Here is a 20,422-nt window from a genome sequence, read left to right as displayed (position 1 = left end):
TTGTAGCATTTCTGTACATCTGCTATGTGCCCTGCTGGTAATTCAACTCCATCAGTCTTGACTACCTTGCCTCTCTTTATTACCAACTGGCCACACTTCTCCAGTCTGAAGGACATCCCGATGTCGCCACTGTAGATCCTTGTCAGGTGGATCAGTGAATTGATGTCTCGTTCATTTTTCGCATATAGCTTGATGTCATCCATGTCGAGGAGGTGGCTGATGGTGCTTCCACTCTTGAACTTGTATCCATAGCCAGACTCTGTAATTATTTGACTGAGGGGGTTCAAACCTATGCAGAACAGCAATGGTATATGTCGCATTTGATGGTCACTTGTACTAGTTGTCTTGAGTTGACTTCCAATGTTGTCCTCCATAGCCCCATTGAGTTTCCGAGGAAAGTTCTTAATTTCCTGTTGACATTGTAGAGAGCCAAGCATTCACAGATCCATGTGTGTGGCATTGAGTCATAGGCTTTGCTGTAGTCAATCCAGGCTGTGCTGAGATTGCTCTATCTGGATCTTGAGTCTTGAGCGAATACTCTATCTACTAGGAGCTGGTGCTTGGAGCCTCTGGTGTTGGTCCCAATGCCTTTCTGAGCTGGGATTCATGTACTGCTTCTGTTGTTTGGTGGCTATGATGCCTGACAGGAGTTTCCATGTTGTTGTGAGGCAGGTTATTGGGCGGTAGTCGGATTGAATTGTTCCTTTATGAGGATCCTTCATGATCAGCACTGTTCTACCTAGTGTTAGCCAAGCTGGGTGGTGGCCTTCTTCTAGGCGTTGTTTCATCTGTTTTGCCGTGCGTTCATGTACTGCTGTTAATTTATTTAGCCAGTAGGTGTGGATCATGTCTGGGCCAGGTGCTGTCCAGCTCTTCATGTTCTTGACCCGATGTTGGATGTCTGCTTCTGTAATGGTCACTGATTCTTGCTCTAGGTGGTTGCTGTGTTTCATTCTCAGTTCTTGCAGCCACATTGCACTGGTGTTGTGTGTTTTTTGCTTCTCCCATGTTTCTACAGTATTGTTCAGTCTCTGTTATTGGTGGAGTTGCTGCCTTTGTGCTGTTGTTCTGTAGTTGGGAGTATACTTTGGATGGTTCTTTGGAGAACAAGGCATTTATCTTCTTGGCCTCAGCTTCTCTAGTGTATCTCCTTAGTCCCTAATGTTCCATGGGCTTAATGTCAGTGGACATTGCACAGCTGACATCAACCCCCCAGTCCTGATGGACACCGCACCAGGGCAATTGGGAAGAGCCGAGTCTAAGCCAGAATTGCCGCATCTAATGGTTGTGACATTTCTGGGGCGGCTGAGGGCTGGTCTTATTAGACTGGGAAGTGTCCAATATTCATGGTCCTTCCCAGCCTATTACAATTATCCCCCAGCTGTCTGCTTTCCCTTGACTGGTTATTAAAAATAGGGGGGACCCTACATCATACTATTCATTTTTTTTTCTTAGGTTTTTTCATTCATTCATTAGTAGTAAATAAATAACTCAATGAAAAAAATGTGTGGGGTCCTCCTATTTTTAATAACCATCTAAAGGAATGAAGACAGCTGCAGGCTTATATTCATAGGCTGGGAATGCCTATGGTTATAGGAACATTCCCAACCTAAAATATCAACCTGGAGCCATCACAAAATTGGCGCATCATATTTAATGGTCCAATTCTGGCACTTAGCCTCAGCTGTTCCCGATTGCCCTGGTGCCGTGATAATCAGGGTAATTGTAATGGTGTTGATGTCAGAAGCTGGCTGACACCAAGCCCAGGGATTAGTAATGGAGAGGTGTTAGTCAGACACCCCATTACTAACCTAGTAGTAAAAATAAACACACAGAAAAAAATACTTTATTTGAATAAAGACTCCCCCACTCTTTGTTTACCCTTTTATTAATTAATAATAAATCCAGGAAATTCCGACTGCAATCTAATAGTGAAATGTGCCATAACACCCATTGAGTCCTATGTAATCTTGTTGAGAAAGTTGTCAGAACGAGACTTCACAGTTCTCTCCCATTCATCGTCAGGAACAAAAAAATTCACACGCTCCTGCCGCAATTAACCCTATTGAACCTTGTTCACAGAATGGCGTGGAGGCCCTCTCTTTTTAATAACCAGCCAAGATAAAGCAGACAGCTGAGGGTTGTGCTTGTTATCAAAAATAGGAAGGACCCTACATCTCTTTTTTATTTATTTTTTGGTGCGCCGGCCAATCCCAGCCCTGCCAATATTCGTCTGCTAAACCAGAACAGTATCACAGACGAACAGTAAGAAGTTTACAGTTCAGGCTCGCTCACCACTACTACAGAGCTGAAATTTTTCTGACTAAGGCTAAGTTCACACTAGGCGTTTTTGCTGCGTTATTTTTTCAGCAGCAAAATCTGAGTGCTTGGTAGGAACGAAGCTGCGGCAGAAATGTAGGTTTTGCTGCATTGTTGGTACTGTTTTGGTGATTTTTTTACATAGGTTTTTTTTTCTTTCATTCAATTCAAGGGGTGAAAAACATTGAAAAACGCTGAAAGAAGTGACACGATCTGTCCAGAAAAAAAAACCATGCAAAGCACAAAATACTGATGACAAAAAAAAAGAAAAAAACTGTGTGCATAAGATTTTTGAAATCTCATAGGCTTTGCTGGTACTGTGAAAAGCAGCTGAAAATTAGCACTAAAAAAGCGCAGCAAAAACGCTCAGTGTGAACTTAGCCTTAGAGACCAAAGGAAGGGGATCTCCATCTGCAAGATCCGTATGCCCTATTAGGGTTTTAAGAGATGACGCTTCCCCTTTAAAAATATTGTTACTTTGTAACAGTTTAGTATTTCCTCCCCCCAATGTCCACAATATTTGGCTTGCTATAACAATCACTTCCTCTATTATGAGCCTTTCCAGGAATGTAGCCGTCACGCCCGGTTTACGTAATGTTCCTAGTTACGTAGTGATACAATTCCCGCTCCCGTATCACTTTTTAGCTAGGTTGATTTGCCTGTCAGGAACCTGGGAAAGTTTTGTGGCTGCTGGACACCAATGTAAAATCCCACAGGAGATCTCATCCAGGTTTTACAGTTTCTTCTGAATCCTATAGTTAAATATGCCATCGTTTCTTAAAGGGCCAGTATCAGTATTGCATGATGAAAAACTATTGCTATGCAGAACTACAGCAAGATCACTACTGGGCAATCGCTTACTGGCAATTGCTTAAGGTTTTTTTTTTTCTTCTGAGAACATTGATTCTGATTGTTTCTATTTCTGGAAATCCTCAGGATGTTCACTCCACCCAGTTTCTGCTGCTTTTATAGCTACCACTCCTGTATCTCCTGGAAGACCTTCATGAACCTGCATAAACAGGAGGAAGTAGCTTATTAAAGGGACAGTAAAATGTTTCTGCTCTCTATTCATTGTGCAAGCGAAAGTGACCTATTATTCCCTGTTATCAGCCATTTTAGGCTTAGGGTACATAGATGCTAAGGCTGTCCATTGCAACTGGAATGGATCACTTCCAGAAGTGGGCTGGATTGCTTTAATTTTGGACAGAAAAAGATAAGCAGGGGTGGGGCAGTAAAAAAAGGTGGGTGGAGTTTCATGATTTTAGATTGATAAATGTAACCGAAGGTGAAGAAGTAAAAAAAAAACAAAACAAAAGCTTGGGTGGAGTAACATGATATTAGACAGATACAAGCAGTTAGAAAGAGTGGGTGGAGTTACAATATTTGAAAAGATAAATGTAAGCAGGGGTGGGGCAGTAAAAAAAAGGTGGGTGGAGTTTCATGATTTTAGATTGATAAATGTAACCGAAGGTGAAGAAGTAAAAAAAAAAAAAAGCTTGGGTGGAGTAACGTGATATTAGACAGATACAAGCAGTTAGAAAGAGTGTGTGGAGTTACAATATTTGAAAAGATAAATGTAAGCAGGGGTGGGGCAGTTAAAAGTAGGTGGTGTTACATCATTTTTGAACTGACAAATGTAAACAAGTAGTGAAGCAGTTAAAAAGAGCCGATTGAATTATATTAGTTCATCATTTGGACAGAAATGTAAGCAGTGTAAGCAGAGGTTGGCAGTGAAAAAAGTTTAAGAACATCTGAATTTGACAGAAATGTAAGCAGGGGTGGGGCAATAAAAAAAGTGGGTGGAGTTCCATGATTTTAGATTAATAAATGTACAGTAAGCAAAGATAAAAAGGTAAAAAAAAAGATTGGGTGGAGTAACATGATATTAGACAGATAAAAACAGTTAGAAAGAGTGGGCGGAGTTACATAGTTTTAGACAGGTAACTTTAAGCAGGGGTGGGATAGTGATAAAAGTAGGTGGAGCTACATCATTTTTGATCTGATAAATGTAAGCAGGTAGTGAATGAGTTAAAAAGCAGTTTTAATTACGGTACATTATTTCATCATTTTGGATAGCTAAATGTAAGCAGAGATGAGATGTGAAAAAAAAAGTTTAGAAAACTTTAACCATTTTCGACACAGAAATGTAAGCAGGGGTGTTGCACTGAAAAAGTGGGTGGAGTTACCCAACACTTGGAATCATACACATAAGCAGGTAGTGAACCCGTCAAAAGAGTTATACATTTTGGACAGATAAATGTAAGCAGGGGTGTGACTTTTGAAAAAGTAGGTGTAGTTAAACCTTTTTTTTCCCCGTCTGGTAAATGTAAGCAGGGGTGGTGCAATTAGAAAAGTGGGAGGAGTTACATTTTAAAATCTGTCCTTGTAACACTCAACTGACACAGCTGCAGGGCTCGTTACAGTGTATCCAGAGCTCTCTGTTTGTAAGATGGACACTTTTAGGACTCAGTTTGGGGCTCTGTAAGCAAACACGTTGTTTCTATTCATTGACAGCAAGCAGAGGTTAGACAGAATTTTGATAAACTTGAGCACAGATTACACAAGGATGGGACAAGGATTTCCTGAAAGCTTCTAGTCAAGTGACAGATTTACATAATGTGTCACTGATTGTGTTTGACACCCACACCCGGGACCTGCCTGGTTACAGCTAGGAGGGTGTAGCTGTCGCACAACACACACCCTAATGCGGGTGGCCTCCTGATATGTAGGTTGTGACATCTAGTATGTAGCAGAGCTCTATGAGGAAAGACGAGGAGGGGAGCGACCTTTCCAGAAAGGGTAAGAGGATTATGAATAGAAATGTTTAGGTGCAGATGTAGCAGAGCCGAGTTTGTCATTGAACTCTTTAGGGCGACAGTATATATGATCACTCTCTGGCTGCAGTAGATTTACTTACAGTCCTATGTAAAATCATTGCAATACACCATGACAAACTCAGCTCTACTGCACCTCAACATTAATATAGTGGAGGAAAGAAATCTCAGCAGTCCTATAGACAGATGTAGCAGAGCCGAGTTTGTCATTGAACTCTCTAGGGCGACAGTATATATGATCACTCTCTGGCTGCAGTAGATTTACTTACAGTCCTATGTAAAATCATTGCAATACACCATGACAAACTCAGCTCTGCTGCACCTCAGCATTAATATAGTGGAGGAAAGAAATCTCAGCAGTCCTATAGACAGATGTAGCAGTGCTGAGTTTGTCATTGAGCTCTTTAGGGCAACAGTATATGTGATCACTCTCTGGCTGCAGTAGATTTACTTGCAGTCCTATGTAAAATCATTGCAATACAAGGAATGGAGGAAGGAAATCTCGGCAGTCCTGTAGACAGATGTAGCAGAGTCTCTAAAGGATGGCAGAAATTGATCATTCACTATCAGAGGTTTACCTGCAGTCCTATGAAAAAAAAACTATAGGTACCACATTGGGAATCACCATAACAAACCCAGCTCTGCTACATGTGTATATGAAGGAAAAATGAGGAGGGAAAGGGTAAAAATGAACATAACGTGTCGTATACAGATATATAGAAAGGTACAGCAGAGCTCAGTTTGTGATTGATCATGATCACTATCGAGTTTAGATTATGCAGTGATTTAACTTGCAGTCCCATGTAAAGTCACACATAAATTGGGATATGAGCATAATATCTGTAAAAGTCTAGGTAAGACAGGAGGGCATTGTGTGATGACAGCCTGCTCTATGCAAACAATATAGATGGATGTAGCAGAGCTCAGTTTGTCACTGTACTCCATAGTGCTCGTGCAATCAAGGCAATGGAATACCTTTACCTGCAGTCCTATGGAAAATCAGTCATTGTGTTACCCTAAACAGGTTTTCCAACAAAAGGAGAAATTTAACCCTATAGACCCTTGACTTACCCAAGCAACGTTCTGCTCTGCACTGAGGAGGAGCAAAAATCCCCAAAACGGCAGCCTGCAAACGGAGGTGCTTTCCAAGTCACGCGACTGCAATCTGCGTTTTTTAGTTAATATATTTTAAAATAGGTATTTTTCTATTTTTTTTAACATTTTACTTTTTTTTTTAGTCCTACTAGGTGACTTGAACTTGCGATCGTTTGATCGCTTGTACTATATAGACCATGCAATGCTCCCCGCCTTACAGAGGAAGTGATCGGGGTCTCCAGTGCCACCGACTGGAGGCAGCAATCCTTGACGTCCCGCTCCAGTATACGACATAGAGCAGATTCAATTTGCTTTCTTGTGTAAGCATTAGATGGCGATATTATTACGCCACTATACGGTTTGATTTCTTTTATAGTCATAGTATGTCGGTATTATTTAGGTACTATAAAGGTTAATTTCTTGTAAAAGCAGTGTACTGGGGTATTACTTAGGTACTATTATTTAGGTATAGTTTGATGTATTCTATAGTCATATGGTATGGAGGTATTATTTAGGCACTATACAGTCTGATTTCTTGTATAGGCATTGTATGGTGGTTTTATTTGTTAGTGCAGTAGGTAGTGCATCAGTCTCATAATCTGATTTTTTTTGTCTGTACATGTCACCATTTAATTGTAATGTGCTGCTGAATGTTAACGCTATATAAATTATTATTATTATTTAGACACTTTATAGTTTGACTTATTGTATTGTCATTATATGGCGGTATTATTTAGGCACTATACCATTTTACTTATTGTATAGTCATTGTATAGGGGTATTATTTAGGCACTATTCAATTTGACTTATTGTATTGTCATTATATGGCGGTATTATTTAGGCACTATACCATTTTACTTATTGTATAGTCATTGTATAGGGGTATTATTTAGGCACTATACAGTTTGACTTCTTGTATAGGTATTGTTTGATGGTTTTATTTAGGCACTATACAGTTTTATAGTATAGGGATTGTATGGCGGTATAATATAGGCACTATAGAGTTTGATTTATTTATTGTCATCATATGGGGGTATTATTTAAGCACATATACAGTTTGATTTATTTTACAGGGATTGTATGGCGATATTAGGCACTATACTGTTTGACCCTTTTGTATTGTCATTACATGGCGATATTATTTAGGCACTATACAGTTTGACTTATTGTATTGTCATTATATGGCGGTATTATTCAGGCACTATACAGTTTGACTTATTGTATTGTCATTATATGGGGGGTACTATTTAGGCACTATACAGTTTGGTTTCTTGTATATGGATTGTATTTCAGTATTATTTAGACACTATATAGTTTGACTTATTGCATGGGCACTTTCTGGCACTATTTAATATTAGGGCACTGTATGGCGGTATTATATGATAGGGCCTGATACTATTTTTATGGCCACTTGTATGTATACAGACCTTGTTGAATGTGAATGGTCCCTCCGTTGTTATAAGTCAAAGCCTCGCCCTGTTGTAATGCTCGCTGTGCCTCAGACCTCAATAATACATGAATACTTATTGTTATTGCCCTTTATAAGTACTGTGATTTTCCAGCCTCACATCAAGCTAAAAGCCTCAGATAATCTGGATGAATTAGTCATGTAAAGAAGCGGAAAGACTGCTCCGGCTCGGACTATAATGTAAGGTCTGATCAAATAAGTCAGTGGTCGGACATTTGTCTTCGTTAGTGCTTTTCGCCGATGGTTTTCTTTCCAGTTGACTTACGTTTCGTTTCTCCTTTACTTTAGGTGGAAATCTGATTACATCGAGCTTCATCACTTCTTCCATTTTGCCATGACTACCGTCATTCTGGAATGTATCAGCACGTTGTCCATCAGCGCTCAGCAGCTCCGTCGTTTCCCCAAGCTTCTGGAGAGCGGTCTTCTCAAGGAGATGCCTTCTACGGTCAAGGAGTCGGATGTTCCCAACCTCTTCAGAGAACCCTACATTCAGGCCGGATATAGACCGACAGACCAACACTGGAAGTATTACTTTCTTAGCCTTTTCCAGAAACACAATGAATCAGTGAATGTCTGGACTCACCTCCTGGTGGCCTTGGCCGTTCTCTTGAGGTTTCGAACCTTCGTGGAGACTGAAGGCTTCTCCTGGGACACCTTATCCATACCTCTGGTCCTATATGTACTAGCCTCATTGACCTATCTCACATGCAGTATCCTAGCACACTTGCTTCAGTCCAAATCGGAGCTGGCCCATTACACTTTCTACTTCATGGACTACGTGGGGGTGAGCACTTACCAGTATGGAAGTGCCTTGGCCCATTACTACTACAGTTCCCACCAAGCTTGGTATGACAAAGCCTGGTTTTTCTTTTTGCCAGGGGCTGCTGTCTTGGGGTGGATGTCCTGTGTGGGTTGCTGCTATGCCAAATACAGATATAGTCGGCCGTATCCAGTAATGAGGAAGATCTGCCAGGTGGTCCCTGCGGGGTTGGCCTACATCTTGGACATCAGCCCGGTGGTCCATCGGATTATCGTTTGCTATGTTGAAGACTGCTCCGATAGGGCCGTTTGGTACCATTCACTACAGATCTTCTTCTTTGTTATTAGCTCCTACTTTTTCTCTTGTCCCGTTCCGGAAAAATTCTTCCCGGGTGGATGTGATATTATTGGTCATGGCCACCAAATTTTCCACTTGTTTTTAGGTTTGTGTACTCTGTCTCAATTAGAAGCCGTGTTACTAGACTACCGGGCCAGACATGAACATTTTACCACACGATACAGTCCGGCCTTGACCCTAGCTTCTTGCCTTTCGTTCTTCCTTCTCATTATCTGCACGGCCAGTACGGCCTTCTATCTACGGCAGAAAATTAAGCAAAAGTTAGAGAAGAAAGACTTGTGAGGAGCGCAAGGAACGTGGTAGAGGTCACATCTTACCCAGTCATGTAAATAACATAGGGCGTACTAATTTATTCACCACTAAAACTGAGGTTTGGATGTAACTCTGAACATATTGTAACCAAGCATACAGTAGACTACTTCTAGTAACTGATGACCATCCATGGTGGCCATTAGGACATGGCCTACAAAAGGAAAACAAACTGAATTTTGCACCTAATTTTCTTCTTTTTTTCATAAATTTTGCTGGATATTTTTTTTTAGTAGGGATTATTTTTTGAGCAGTGCTGCAGTAATGTAATCACGGGTAGAAATTAGATGTTTGAAGATTTTTTTTTTTTTAGGAGTTGGAAAGTTCTTCGATCTTTGAAGAGATTCTCTTGCCAGTAAAATTCAGGTGGTAAAATGGACACGATGACCCTGGAGGTCCCTTCTGACTCTAAAATTCTAGGATTCTATGATTCTAAGACTAGGCTGAGTCTCCACCATGAAAATCTTAGGGTTCAATTTAAAAAAAAAAAATTTTTCATATAACCCTTATCCAAACTCGCTCCCCACCAGAAGAAGGTAGCCACTCAACACATCAACGTCTGATGCTTTAACAAGCCTTGCTAAAAGACTCATGGCCCAGATAAACATTGGCTAAAGGGCAAAATGAAATGGCTTCTTTGGACCACACCGAACGATCATCGTCAAGACCAGTGAAATGAAATGATCGTTCGTTACAACAGACGACCTACTGACGAACGATCGTCATGATTGCAAAGACAAATCGGCATTTTTGATTTTTCATCTGATTAAAAGAAAATACCGTCGTCCGAAAAAAATAAATCCAAGATGGCCAATATAGTCTGAGATGGCTTTTTACCACCACCAAAGACAAACTTTCATATCATGGGCACTTTAAAGCGTCCAACATTGACTTATTCCACTAGGTGGCGCTAGCTGTGTTAGCTTTCTTCCTTCTCGAGGAGAGCTAATTTGCATATCTTTCCCCATCATGCATTGCCTTTGGATGGATCTCCCTAATGAGAACCGATATTCCTCCCACACCGGAGGCTCAACCATTTGTTGCATCAAATGAAAGACTCAGGTCATATTAAAGGATACAATGTCCACCATTTCGGGAATTAGGGCCTCCTAGTATCTACATCTACTTAACGTTCTAACTTTTAATTCTCTTTGTAACTTTTTATACTCATTATGGACAGTCTTAAACAAGTTATGAATTGGTGCTGGCGATTGGAGCCTTTTTATGTTTGTGTCTAATTATTAATAATGTGATATTTAATTAATGTAAAACTGGTATAAATGATTGCAGTACAGGCCGGCGGAGGCGTCTAGTCTGCACTGGAAAAAATTCACTAGATGCAATGAGGCCGGCCTTTGCTTGGTGTGCACGCGGCCGTATACTGCAGGTCAGACTCTGGGCCCACTGGCACCCTCACATTTTACCAGTGGCCATAATAGCTAGTATATCATAAGTGATAACACCTCTGACCACTGTGACACATAATTAAAGGAATTGTCCACAGCTTTGTGGTTGTAAGACTAGATGTCATATTGATCCGGAGGTTGGCCCCGTTGATTAATTACACAAATTTTTTGTGATCCAAATCCAACCAAGGAAAGATATGGACACAGTTATCTTTATATGGGTTAATTAACTCCAGTAGTGCCCCGCCCATGAGGAACTTCATCTCAGGTGACATCCCTCCATGAGTACAGACTGGCACCATTTTGTCAAATATTGCAGACTAGCCTTATACTTTTCAATTTCCCTTTTGTTTTAACTTCTAGAAGCAAAAGGGTTCCCAAGACCCCTGAGGGGTCCTCACATTTAATTACATTATCAGTAATAGACTGATGCCAGGACCTTGTGGCTTTTGGTGGTCCAAATACAATCTGTATAAACATAAAATAGAAAAAGCACACATGAAGGGGAGCGACTTACAGTATAAATGAAAAGAGCAGTTCCTCCTGGTACAGACTTAAATCAATGTCAATCATTTCTAGCCTTTCAACCAATCCATGGCCCATGTTTATGTCAATTATAAAGGGGAAATTGCATTATCAGCTCCTCGGGGGCGGAGTCTAAATGTGTAAACAAAAATATTCACATAAACTTTCAGGCACACATGAAGGGGCAACTTATCGTATAAATGAAAAGAGCAATTCCTCCTGGTACAGACTTACCATAATTCTGGCCCAAGTTTATGTCAATTACAAAGGGGAAATTGCATTATCAGCTCCTCGGGGGCGGAGTCTAATATGTGTAAACAAAAAAATATCCACATATACCTTCAGGCACACATGAAAGGGGGTGGCTTATAGCCTAAATGAAAACAGCTATGCTATGAAACATACCTTGGACCCATAGCAGATAGACACTGCAATTTTTAGCCACAGTTAATGTCACTTATAAAGAAGAATTTGCCTTATCAGCTCCTTGGGGGCGGAGTCTAATCTGAATAAAATTGGAAGAATAGATCAGTGTTATAAATAAATAAAATTATAAATTATTGATTCATAAAAAGGGAATAAAAATCTTTTAGGGAAGCTGATATTCAGATTTGCTTACAACTGTACAAAAATGTAGACATAATGGTCCAATGCAATTAGAAATGTTTGGTATTTTTGAGCATTTTACTTTTTTTTAATGATTATATTTATATTAATCAATGCTCATGCTGCTGACGTGGTAGAGTCCATTACATCCACTATGGATTTTACTATGTATGATGTGAACATGTTTTAATACCTGGTACTGTATCTCATTGGGTCTCATTTATCGAAATGACCTGAAAATGAAAACTGGCCTTGTTGCCAGTAGCAAAACAAATAAGCCTAGACTGAGATAATGTTTTATTGTTATACGTGTAACTATGATTGATATATTTTCTCAATTAAAGTCCAACTTAAAGGGATTGTCCACTTTTGGAAACCACTGCCCTGTGAGCAGGTCTCCTGGCAACTAGTGATGCACAATGTGGCATATGGAAACATATCTAAAAGAGAAGAATCCCTTTAAGCATTTTGCATTCTGAAGAATGAGTTAACTGAGAATCCATCAGCGAGCCTGTAATTCTTTCATGGGTATATTTTTTTTTAACTTCTCTGTGTTGATTTACCACCGCAGACCACATCAATGTCAAGCTGATCTTTGATTTGGTCATAGATCAACACAGAGGAGCTCAGAAAAAGACAGATACATGAGTTACAAACTCCCCGTCAGAACGAGCTCCCTGACGGTTTCTTATTTTCAGTCGCATAATACTTTTAAATAAATTTATATTTTTTATCAAATAATTCCTTAATCCTAAAACCTGAGTTCTGTGCCCAGTGTTTGCACTCGGTATGACCAAATACAATAAATACCTGTTACACTCCTGGTGTCTCTGATTATTTTATCATATTTTTTAAGTGTCTTTCTAGCTACAAAGAAAATAAAATATTGCCCGTGCTTTTGCAAGGGAGCAAGTCTGCAGTCACGTTATATGACTGTAGACTTGTGAATCCTCACAGTGCGCACAGTGTGTGCTGTTAGGATTCTCCAGTGCCAGATACGGAAGAAGACAGGCGATTTACATACTTTCGGTCACATTCCGACTAGACGTGTCTGGCCTCGCTCAATTCATATGTATTGAGATCACGCACGTCTAGTCTTCACATGACAGCATATATGCAAATCACATACTTGCGCTCACATGCCTGCTAGCTCTTGACGCCGGATGATCCTGAGAGCGCGCACTGTGCTCGCTGTGAGGATTCACAAGTCCACAGTCACATAGCGGGAAGGAAAAAGACCCCTAAATCTGAAGGTTCCACACAACACTGCTTTCCGCTGTCACACATCTCCAGCAGGAAGGTTTTGAAGGCTTTAACAGGTTCACTTTTAATACTTCCATACATTTTACCTGGACGGATGATACCTACGTCCTGGATATGTTTACAGCGGGTCGCTCCGCGGTTGGAGGAGGTTATTACAGCCCGATACATCAGGGATCCAGTGCCACCAAGATGGAGAGGATACAACCACATCCTGCACAAGCACACCACGGTGTAAGAACGCCACCATGAGTTCAGCTCTGGAGTCATTATAACATGCACAGATATGATATTATGATATTTTAAATAATAACATAAAAATTATATTATTGTTACAATATTATTACTATTATTACTTACTCTTAATATTACTAATATTTATTACTCGCCATTAATATTTAGCAACAAATACCCTTAATATTACTATTAATTAAATATTTGATCATTATTATTCTATAACTAAATAAATGATATTGTGTAGATCAACTTTCATATGTGAATTATTTGACATATTATTTCCATATTATATTTTTTTTTTCCGTTAGCATTTTTCTATTTATTTCCTAAGTGATTAAGATATTTTTCTCCTAATGTACCGAATTGTAGGAATTATTATTTTGTTAATATACGTCCTGATGATGATGATAATAATAGTAATAAGAGTAGTAATAATAATGGTAATAATTATTACATTATTTATATTATTATCAATAATAATAGTAATAATAATGATAGTAAAAATAAAAATAGTAATAAGAGAAATAATAATAATAATAATAGTAATAAAAATAATAATAATTTTAGCTTGCCTGTTTAAAGAAGGTCTTGGCATCAAACCTCATATCTTTCTGACCGCACATTCAGTGTTTCCCACTCCCACACTACCTCCTCATCCAGAGATGTAGCTAGGGGCAAAACATCAGAGTGGGCCCCTAACCAGGTAACCCTGCTTACAGCTATAGTGGCACACCCTAATTGTCAGCATAGGGGAACTTGCTGATGAGCATGATATTGCTGAAAATAAATCTCCATAAAAAAACACTTATTACCGCCATATGGTGCTAGATATCTCTACTGCAGAACATACAGGAGTTTACACTACAGGTATAAATAGTGACTTACAGGTGACGTTCTTTCTGATGTAAACATTCACTTTTCCTGTCTTTTCCATGTGGCCCAGACCATCATGACAGCTTCTCCAGCCAGGTCTCAGCTGCAGAGATTAAAACAAAGACACATGTGATTTCTCACTTTTCCAGCATCGTTCCCATCTATTCCCTGCCTGCACAAACTCCTCATCCTACTGATACTGCCACCTTTGGCAGTCACAAAACTCTGAATGCTCTTATAACAATAATGTTTCTTAAGTGCCCACTTAACATTTAATATTGTCCAGAGTCCCAAAATGTACAGCTCCCCTATACACAGTGTAAGGGACTCAGGCCCGGATTGGCAATATAACCAACCGGGCATTTTCCCGCTGGGCCGCTGTCACCTGGGCCGCGGGCGGCAGCGCCCGATCATCTGGCCGCTTGCCAGCTGCTGAGGCCACTGTTGCTCCTGCCGCCGGCCCTCTGCAGCACGGCGGTGATAGTTTCCAAGTTCCTCCCGCACTGCAGGGAGATAAGCCGCCACGCCCTCGCCTTAGCATGAGACCCCCCCCCCGGCCGCAGCCACTCACAGCGTCGCACTCGCTTGCCTGCTCGCTCTGTTCGCAGGACCTGTGATGAGGTTACAGGAGGGGAGGAGTCAGGGGGTCACATGATCAGGAGCCTTTGTCCAGACCCCCGATCATGTCACCCCTGACTCCGCCCCTCCTGTGACCTCATCACAGGTCCTGTGCGCTCAGCCTTGCCTCTACCGTCTGCGACTGCAAGACTCTGCTTTGCTGTTGTCATGGTGCTGGTTGAGGTAAGTATGTGTGGGGTCAGGATTTACAGTGTGGATGTAGCAGAGCTGTGTGTGTATGAGGTGTACGGAGCAGAGCCGTGTGTGTATGAGGTGTACGGAGCGGAGCCGTGTGTACAAGGTGTACGGAGCGGAGCCGTGTGTACAAGGTGTACGGAGCGGAGCCGTGTGTGTACGAGGTGTACGGAGCGGAGCCGTGTGTGTACGAGGTGTACGGAGCGGAGCCGTGTGTGTACGAGGTGTACGGAGCGGAGCCGTGTGTGTACGAGGTGTACGGAGCAGAGCCGTGTGTGTACGAGGTGTACGGAGAGGAGCCGCGCGTGTACGAGGTGTACGGAGAGGAGCCGCAGGTGTACGAGGTGTACGTAGAGGAGCCGCGCGTGTACGAGGTGTACAGAGAGGAGCCGCGCGTGTACGAGGTGTACGGAGAGGAGCCGTTTGTGTATGAGGTGTACGGAGCGGAGCCGTGTGTGTATGAGGTGTATGGAGCGGTGCCGTGTGTGTACTAGGTGTACGGAGCGGAGCCGTGTTTACGAGGTGTACGGAGCGGAGCCGTGTGTACGAGGTGTACGGAGCGGAGCCGTGTGTACGAGGTGTACGGAGCGGAGCCGTGTGTGTACGAGGTGTACGGAGCGGAGCCGTGTGTGTACGAGGTGTACGGAGCGGAGCCGTGTGTGTACGAGGTGTACGGAGCGGAGCCGTGTGTGTACGAGGTGTACGGAGCGGAGCCGTGTGTGTACGAGGTGTACGGAGCGGAGCCGTGTGTGTACGAGGTGTACGGAGCAGAGCCGTGTGTGTACGAGATGTACGGAGCAGAGCCGTGTGTGTACGAGGTGTACGGAGAGGAGCCGCGCATGTACGAGGTGTACGGTGAGGAGCCGCAGGTGTACGAGGTGTACGGAGAGGAGCCGCAGGTGTACGGAGAGGAGCCGCGCGTGTACGAGGTGTACGGAGCGGAGCCGTGTGTGTACAAGGTGTACGGAGCAGAGCCGTGTGTGTACGAGGTGTACGGAGCGGAGCCGTGTGTGTACGAGGTGTACGGAGCGGAGCCGTGTGTGTATGAGGTGTACGGAGCGGAGCCGTGTGTGTACGAGGTGTACGGAGCAGAGCCGTGTGTGTACGAGGTGTACGGAGAGGAGCCGCGCGTGTACAAGGTGTACGGAGAGGAGCCGCAGGTGTACGAGGTGTACGGAGAGGAGCCGCGCGTGTACGAGGTGTACGGAGAGGAGCCACGCGTGTAAGAGGTGTACGGAGAGGAGCCGCGTGTGTATGAGGTGTACGGAGCGGTGCCGTGTGTGTACTAGGTGTACGGAGCGGAGCCGTGTGTACGAGGTGTACGGAGCGGAGCCGTGTGTACGAGGTGTACGGAGCGGAGCCGTGTGTGTACGAGGTGTACGGAGCGGAGCCGTGTGTGTATGAGGTGTACGGAGCAGAGCCGTGTGTGTATGAGGTGTACGGAGCGGAGCCGTGTGTACGAGGTGTACGGAGCGGAGCCTTGTGTACGAGGTGTACGGAGCGGAGCCGTGTGTGTACGAGGTGTACGGAGCGGAGCCGTGTGTGTATGAGGTGTATGGAGCGGAGCCGTGTGTGTACGAGGTGTACGGAGCAGAGCCGTGTGTGTACGAGGTGTACGGAGAGGAGCCGCGCGTGTACGAGGTGTACGGAGAGGAGCCGTAGGTGTACGAGATGTACGGAGAGGAGCCGCAGGTGTACGGAGAGGAGCCGCGCGTGTACGAGGTGTACGGAGAGGAGCCGCGCGTGTACGAGGTGTACGGAGAGGAGCCGCGTGTGTATGAGGTGTACGGAGCGGAGCCGTGTGTGTATGAGGTGTACGGAGCGGTGCCGTGTGTGTACTAGGTGTACGGAGCGGAGCCGTGTGTACGAGGTGTACAGAGCGGAGCCGTGTGTGTACGAGGTGTACAGAGCGGAGCCGTGTGTGTACGAGGTGTACAGAGCGGAGCCGTGTGTGTACGAGGTGTACAGAGCGGAGCCGTGTGTGTACGAGGTGTACAGAGCGGAGCCGTGTGTGTACGAGGTGTACGGAGCAGAGCCGTGGGTGTACGAGGTGTACGGAGCGGAGCTGCGCGTGTACGAGGTGTACGGAGAGGAGCCGCGCGTGTACGAGGTGTACGGAGAGGAGCCGCAGGTGTACGGAGAGGAGCTGCGCGTGTACGGAGAGGAGCCACGCGTGTACGAGGTGTACGGAGAGGAGCTGCGCGTGTACGAGGTGTACGGAGAGGAGCCGCGTGTGTATGAGGTGTACGGAGCGGAGCCGGATGTGTACGAGATGTACGGAGAGGAGCCACGCGTGTACGAGGTGGACAGAGTGGAACCGTGTGTGTATGGAGTGGAGCCATATGTGTACGGGATGTACGGAGCGGAGCCAAGTGTGTACAAAGCATACAAAGCGTGCTTTTCCCACGGACACAGGAGTATACGGCGGAGCCCCGAGGAGCATTTTAAAACACACACATGATGTTCCACCTGAAGTGATGTGCTGGAAGCTGACCGGAAATGAGATAATTTCTTGAGGAGATTGTGACGGAACCAGGAATGCTTCAGATCCATCACCGTGTCCTCCTCCGACAGCGCAGACAGCAGGATCGCCTTGGAATCGGGGATGCCGGCCATGTGAGCGGATCATGATAGGTCCTGCACCGGGAGGCTCAGGTGGGCACTACAATGGGAGCCGGGCTGCTATAGTATCTTTGTAGAATCTTTCTTTCTCTCTTTTTCTTTCTCTCTCTGTTCTTTCTTTCTCTCTCTGTTCTTTCTTCCCCTCTTTCTTTCTTTCTTTTTCTTTCCTCTCTTTCTCTCTGTTCTTTCTTTTCTTTACTTCTTTCTTTCTCTCCCTGTTCTTTCTCTGTCTCTCTGTTCTTTCTTTCTTTCCCCTCTTTCTCTGTCTCTCACTGTTCTTTCTTTGTCTCTCACTGTTCTTTCTTTCTTTCCCCTTTCTTTCTCGCTCTCTCTGTTTTCTTTTTTCTGTCTCTCTCTGTTTTCTCTCTTCCTTAGTGCCAGCCACTGTGCCCTCAGTACCAGTCAGTGTGATCAGCAGTGCTAAATGGGTGCGATTAGGTGTGGACATGGGTGTGACTATTTGTGACATGGGTGTGGCTGGGCGTGGCCAAAATTTGCCGCAGTCTTTGTCTGTCTTTCCCTTCTTCAAAAGTTGGGAGGTATGATAGGGGCGGCTATGACCAGGGGGTCTGGTTGCCCAATAGAGAGCAGTTCTGCCAGGAATTCTGTAATCATGCATACAAAAGGGGACAGAGATTTGGGAGGAGTACTGTACCTAAAAGCAATAAATAGGACTGAGCTGAAATACTGGGCACAGCTCTGACTACATGTTATATAGTCGTGTTAATCTCCTCTCACTTCTTGTAAACTACAAGTGTACAAAGATATTATATAGTCACCATGTGACTAGTGGGCCTGTGTAACTTCAAATGCCAGGGCTGAATTTTAGTCCCAGTCCGGCCCTGAAGGGACTCACAGATCCACTATACACAGTATTTTTCCCCTACAGCTCCCCCAAATAAAGTATGGGTGGCCCACAGCTTCCATATATACAGTATTATGGGCCCACATGTTCCCTATACACAGTATGGTGGGTCCACAGCTCCTCTATGCACAATATGAAGAGCCTACAGCTTCCCTATACATAGCAGGGTGGGTCCACAGCTCTCCTATACACGGTATGAGGGGCCCACAGCTGCCCTATAAACACTATGATGGGCCCTCTGCTCTCAAACACAGTATAATGAACTCCACAGTAGTCATAACAGTGAATAAAGGCCCCCACAGTTACACCGCACTATATAATGGCCTCCACACTGTCATGGCTCCCACAGTAACCCCTCACACTTTATATTAGCCTCTACAGTAGTCTCCACACTATATGATGGCCCCTCAACTGTAAAATGGCACCCATATTAGCTCTCTCATTGTACAATGGCCCTACAGTAATCCCCATACTTTATATTGACTCCCACACTGTATGAGGGCCTCTCACAGTAGTTCCCTGTCACGGGCTCCTTCTCCGATACCACACAATCAACAGAGCGAGGGAAGGGTGAACAATCCCAAGACCTTTATTACAGGCAAAATTAGAAGGTCCATAAACAATCCACCACACTGAGGATACAATAGTCCAGAACAAGAATGTAGTCCAGTAACAGGATAAAATCTCCAGGGAGACGAGATTCCAAAACTCTAGCACCAGAGGATAAAATGGGTCCTTCTCTCTGAAGTGCAGTCTTTATACGATCCTCCCCACACAGGAACTGACTTGACCAGCTCCTGTCCTCCCCACCCCCTTCCTTGTGTCCAGGGGTAGTCAAACAGGTTGGGGCGGTTTCCAGGCCTCCCAGAGGAGAACAAAGGAGCCTTGGGGATTAAAGAACTACAGGGGGTCATCAAGAGACAGATACAGTCAGGCTATAGACATACAAGAAAAACAGTATGAAAATAAATGAAATAGAAATATACACAAAATGATATCCACATAGCCTATCACACCCTCCACTGGCTCCCATTCCCTTAGCGTATCCAATTCAAATTACTAACACTGACCTACGAGGCCATCTATAATCTGTCTCCTCCATATATCTCTGAACTAATCTCCCGATACCTTCCCTCACGTAATCTCCGATCCTCCCAAGACCTCCTACTCTCCTCCACACTTATTCGTTCCTCACCACAACCGCCTCCAAGACTTCTCCCGAATATCCCCCATCCTCTGGAATTCTTTGCCCCAACACGTCCGATTATCCACCACCCTCGGATCCTTCAAATGGAACCTGAAAACCCATCTTTTCAGGAAAGCGTACAGCCTGCAATAACCATTCTGCCGCCTCACCACCGCCCGAGCCGCCGCTTCACCATCACTGGAGCTGCTGCACCCCCGACCTTCTGTTTCTTCCCCACTATCCCATAGAATGTAAGTCCGCAAGGACAGGGTCCCCTCCCCTCTGTTCCAGTCTGTCATCGTTAACAGTCTTATGAGGAAAGGTTGCAGGATTTGGGAATGTTTAGTTTGCAAAAGAGAAGACTGAGAGGAGACTTAATAGCTGTCTACAAATATCTAAAGGGCTGTCACATTGTAGAAGGATCATCTTTATTCTCATTTGCACAAGGAAAGACTAGAAACAATGGGATGAAACTGAATGGGAGGAGACACAGATTAGATATTAGAAAAAAATTTTTGACAGAGTGATCAATGAGTGGAACAAGCTGCCACGAGAAGTGGTGAGTTCTCCTTCAATGGAAGTCTTCAAACAGAGGCTGGACAGACATCTGACTGGGATGATTTAGGGAATCCTGCTTTGAGCAGGGGGTTGGACCAGATGGCCCAGGAGGTCCCTTCCAACTCTACGATTCTATGATTCTATGAACAGTAATCAAATTTACAATATCTATAACTTTGTATGTAACCCCCTTCTCTTGTACAGCACCGTGGAAATAATGGTGCTATATAAATAATAAAGAACAGACATATGGCGTAAATGCTCTGTTGCATAAGTTATGTAAGGAGAAGCAGAGGAGCCCCAGCAATTACTATGGGGTCCAGGTTTTA

At 43.8% G+C, this 20,422-nt stretch overlaps 1 protein-coding gene and 1 long non-coding RNA gene across 8 annotated transcripts in view; one reads left to right on the top strand and one right to left on the bottom strand.

Annotated features, from left to right (window-relative positions):
* Positions 1 to 12,500, top strand: part of PAQR8 (progestin and adipoQ receptor family member 8) — a 40,852-nt gene extending 28,352 nt beyond the window's left edge. The window contains exons 1-2 of one of the 2 annotated variants that reach the window (XM_073586409.1): positions 4,287 to 5,118; positions 8,005 to 12,500. In XM_073586409.1, coding sequence (XP_073442510.1) covers positions 8,051 to 9,115 — 1,065 coding nt within the window. In that variant the 5' untranslated portion in view covers positions 4,287 to 5,118; positions 8,005 to 8,050 and the 3' untranslated portion in view covers positions 9,116 to 12,500. Of the gene's footprint in view, positions 1 to 4,286; positions 5,119 to 8,004 lie in introns of those variants that run through there. The other variant, XM_073586408.1, reaches the window with a different exon arrangement.
* The window catches only part of LOC141098530 (uncharacterized), a 55,955-nt gene extending 41,262 nt beyond the window's left edge, over positions 1 to 14,693 (bottom strand). For 2 of the 6 annotated variants that reach the window (XR_012234272.1, XR_012234270.1), the window contains exons 1-6: positions 14,621 to 14,685; positions 14,062 to 14,152; positions 13,048 to 13,153; positions 11,479 to 11,578; positions 11,308 to 11,377; positions 11,066 to 11,205 (exon numbers count right to left, since the gene is read on the bottom strand). This is a non-coding gene — a long non-coding RNA (uncharacterized lncRNA). Of the gene's footprint in view, positions 1 to 8,927; positions 9,071 to 11,065; positions 11,206 to 11,307; positions 11,378 to 11,478; positions 11,579 to 13,047; positions 13,154 to 14,061; positions 14,153 to 14,434; positions 14,539 to 14,620 lie in introns of those variants that run through there. The other 4 variants (XR_012234273.1, XR_012234275.1, XR_012234271.1 and 1 more) reach the window with 4 other exon arrangements.
* Between the last annotated feature and the right edge of the window lie 5,729 nt (positions 14,694 to 20,422).

The sequence above is a fragment of the Dendrobates tinctorius genome, unplaced genomic scaffold (genome assembly GCF_039654945.1).
Source record: "Dendrobates tinctorius isolate UK_male_01 unplaced genomic scaffold, ASM3965494v1 ptg000093l, whole genome shotgun sequence".
NCBI lineage: Eukaryota > Metazoa > Chordata > Amphibia > Anura > Dendrobatidae > Dendrobates > Dendrobates tinctorius.
The sequence above is the reverse complement of the archived record's forward strand: the minus strand, read 5'-3'. Positions and strand labels throughout refer to the sequence as shown.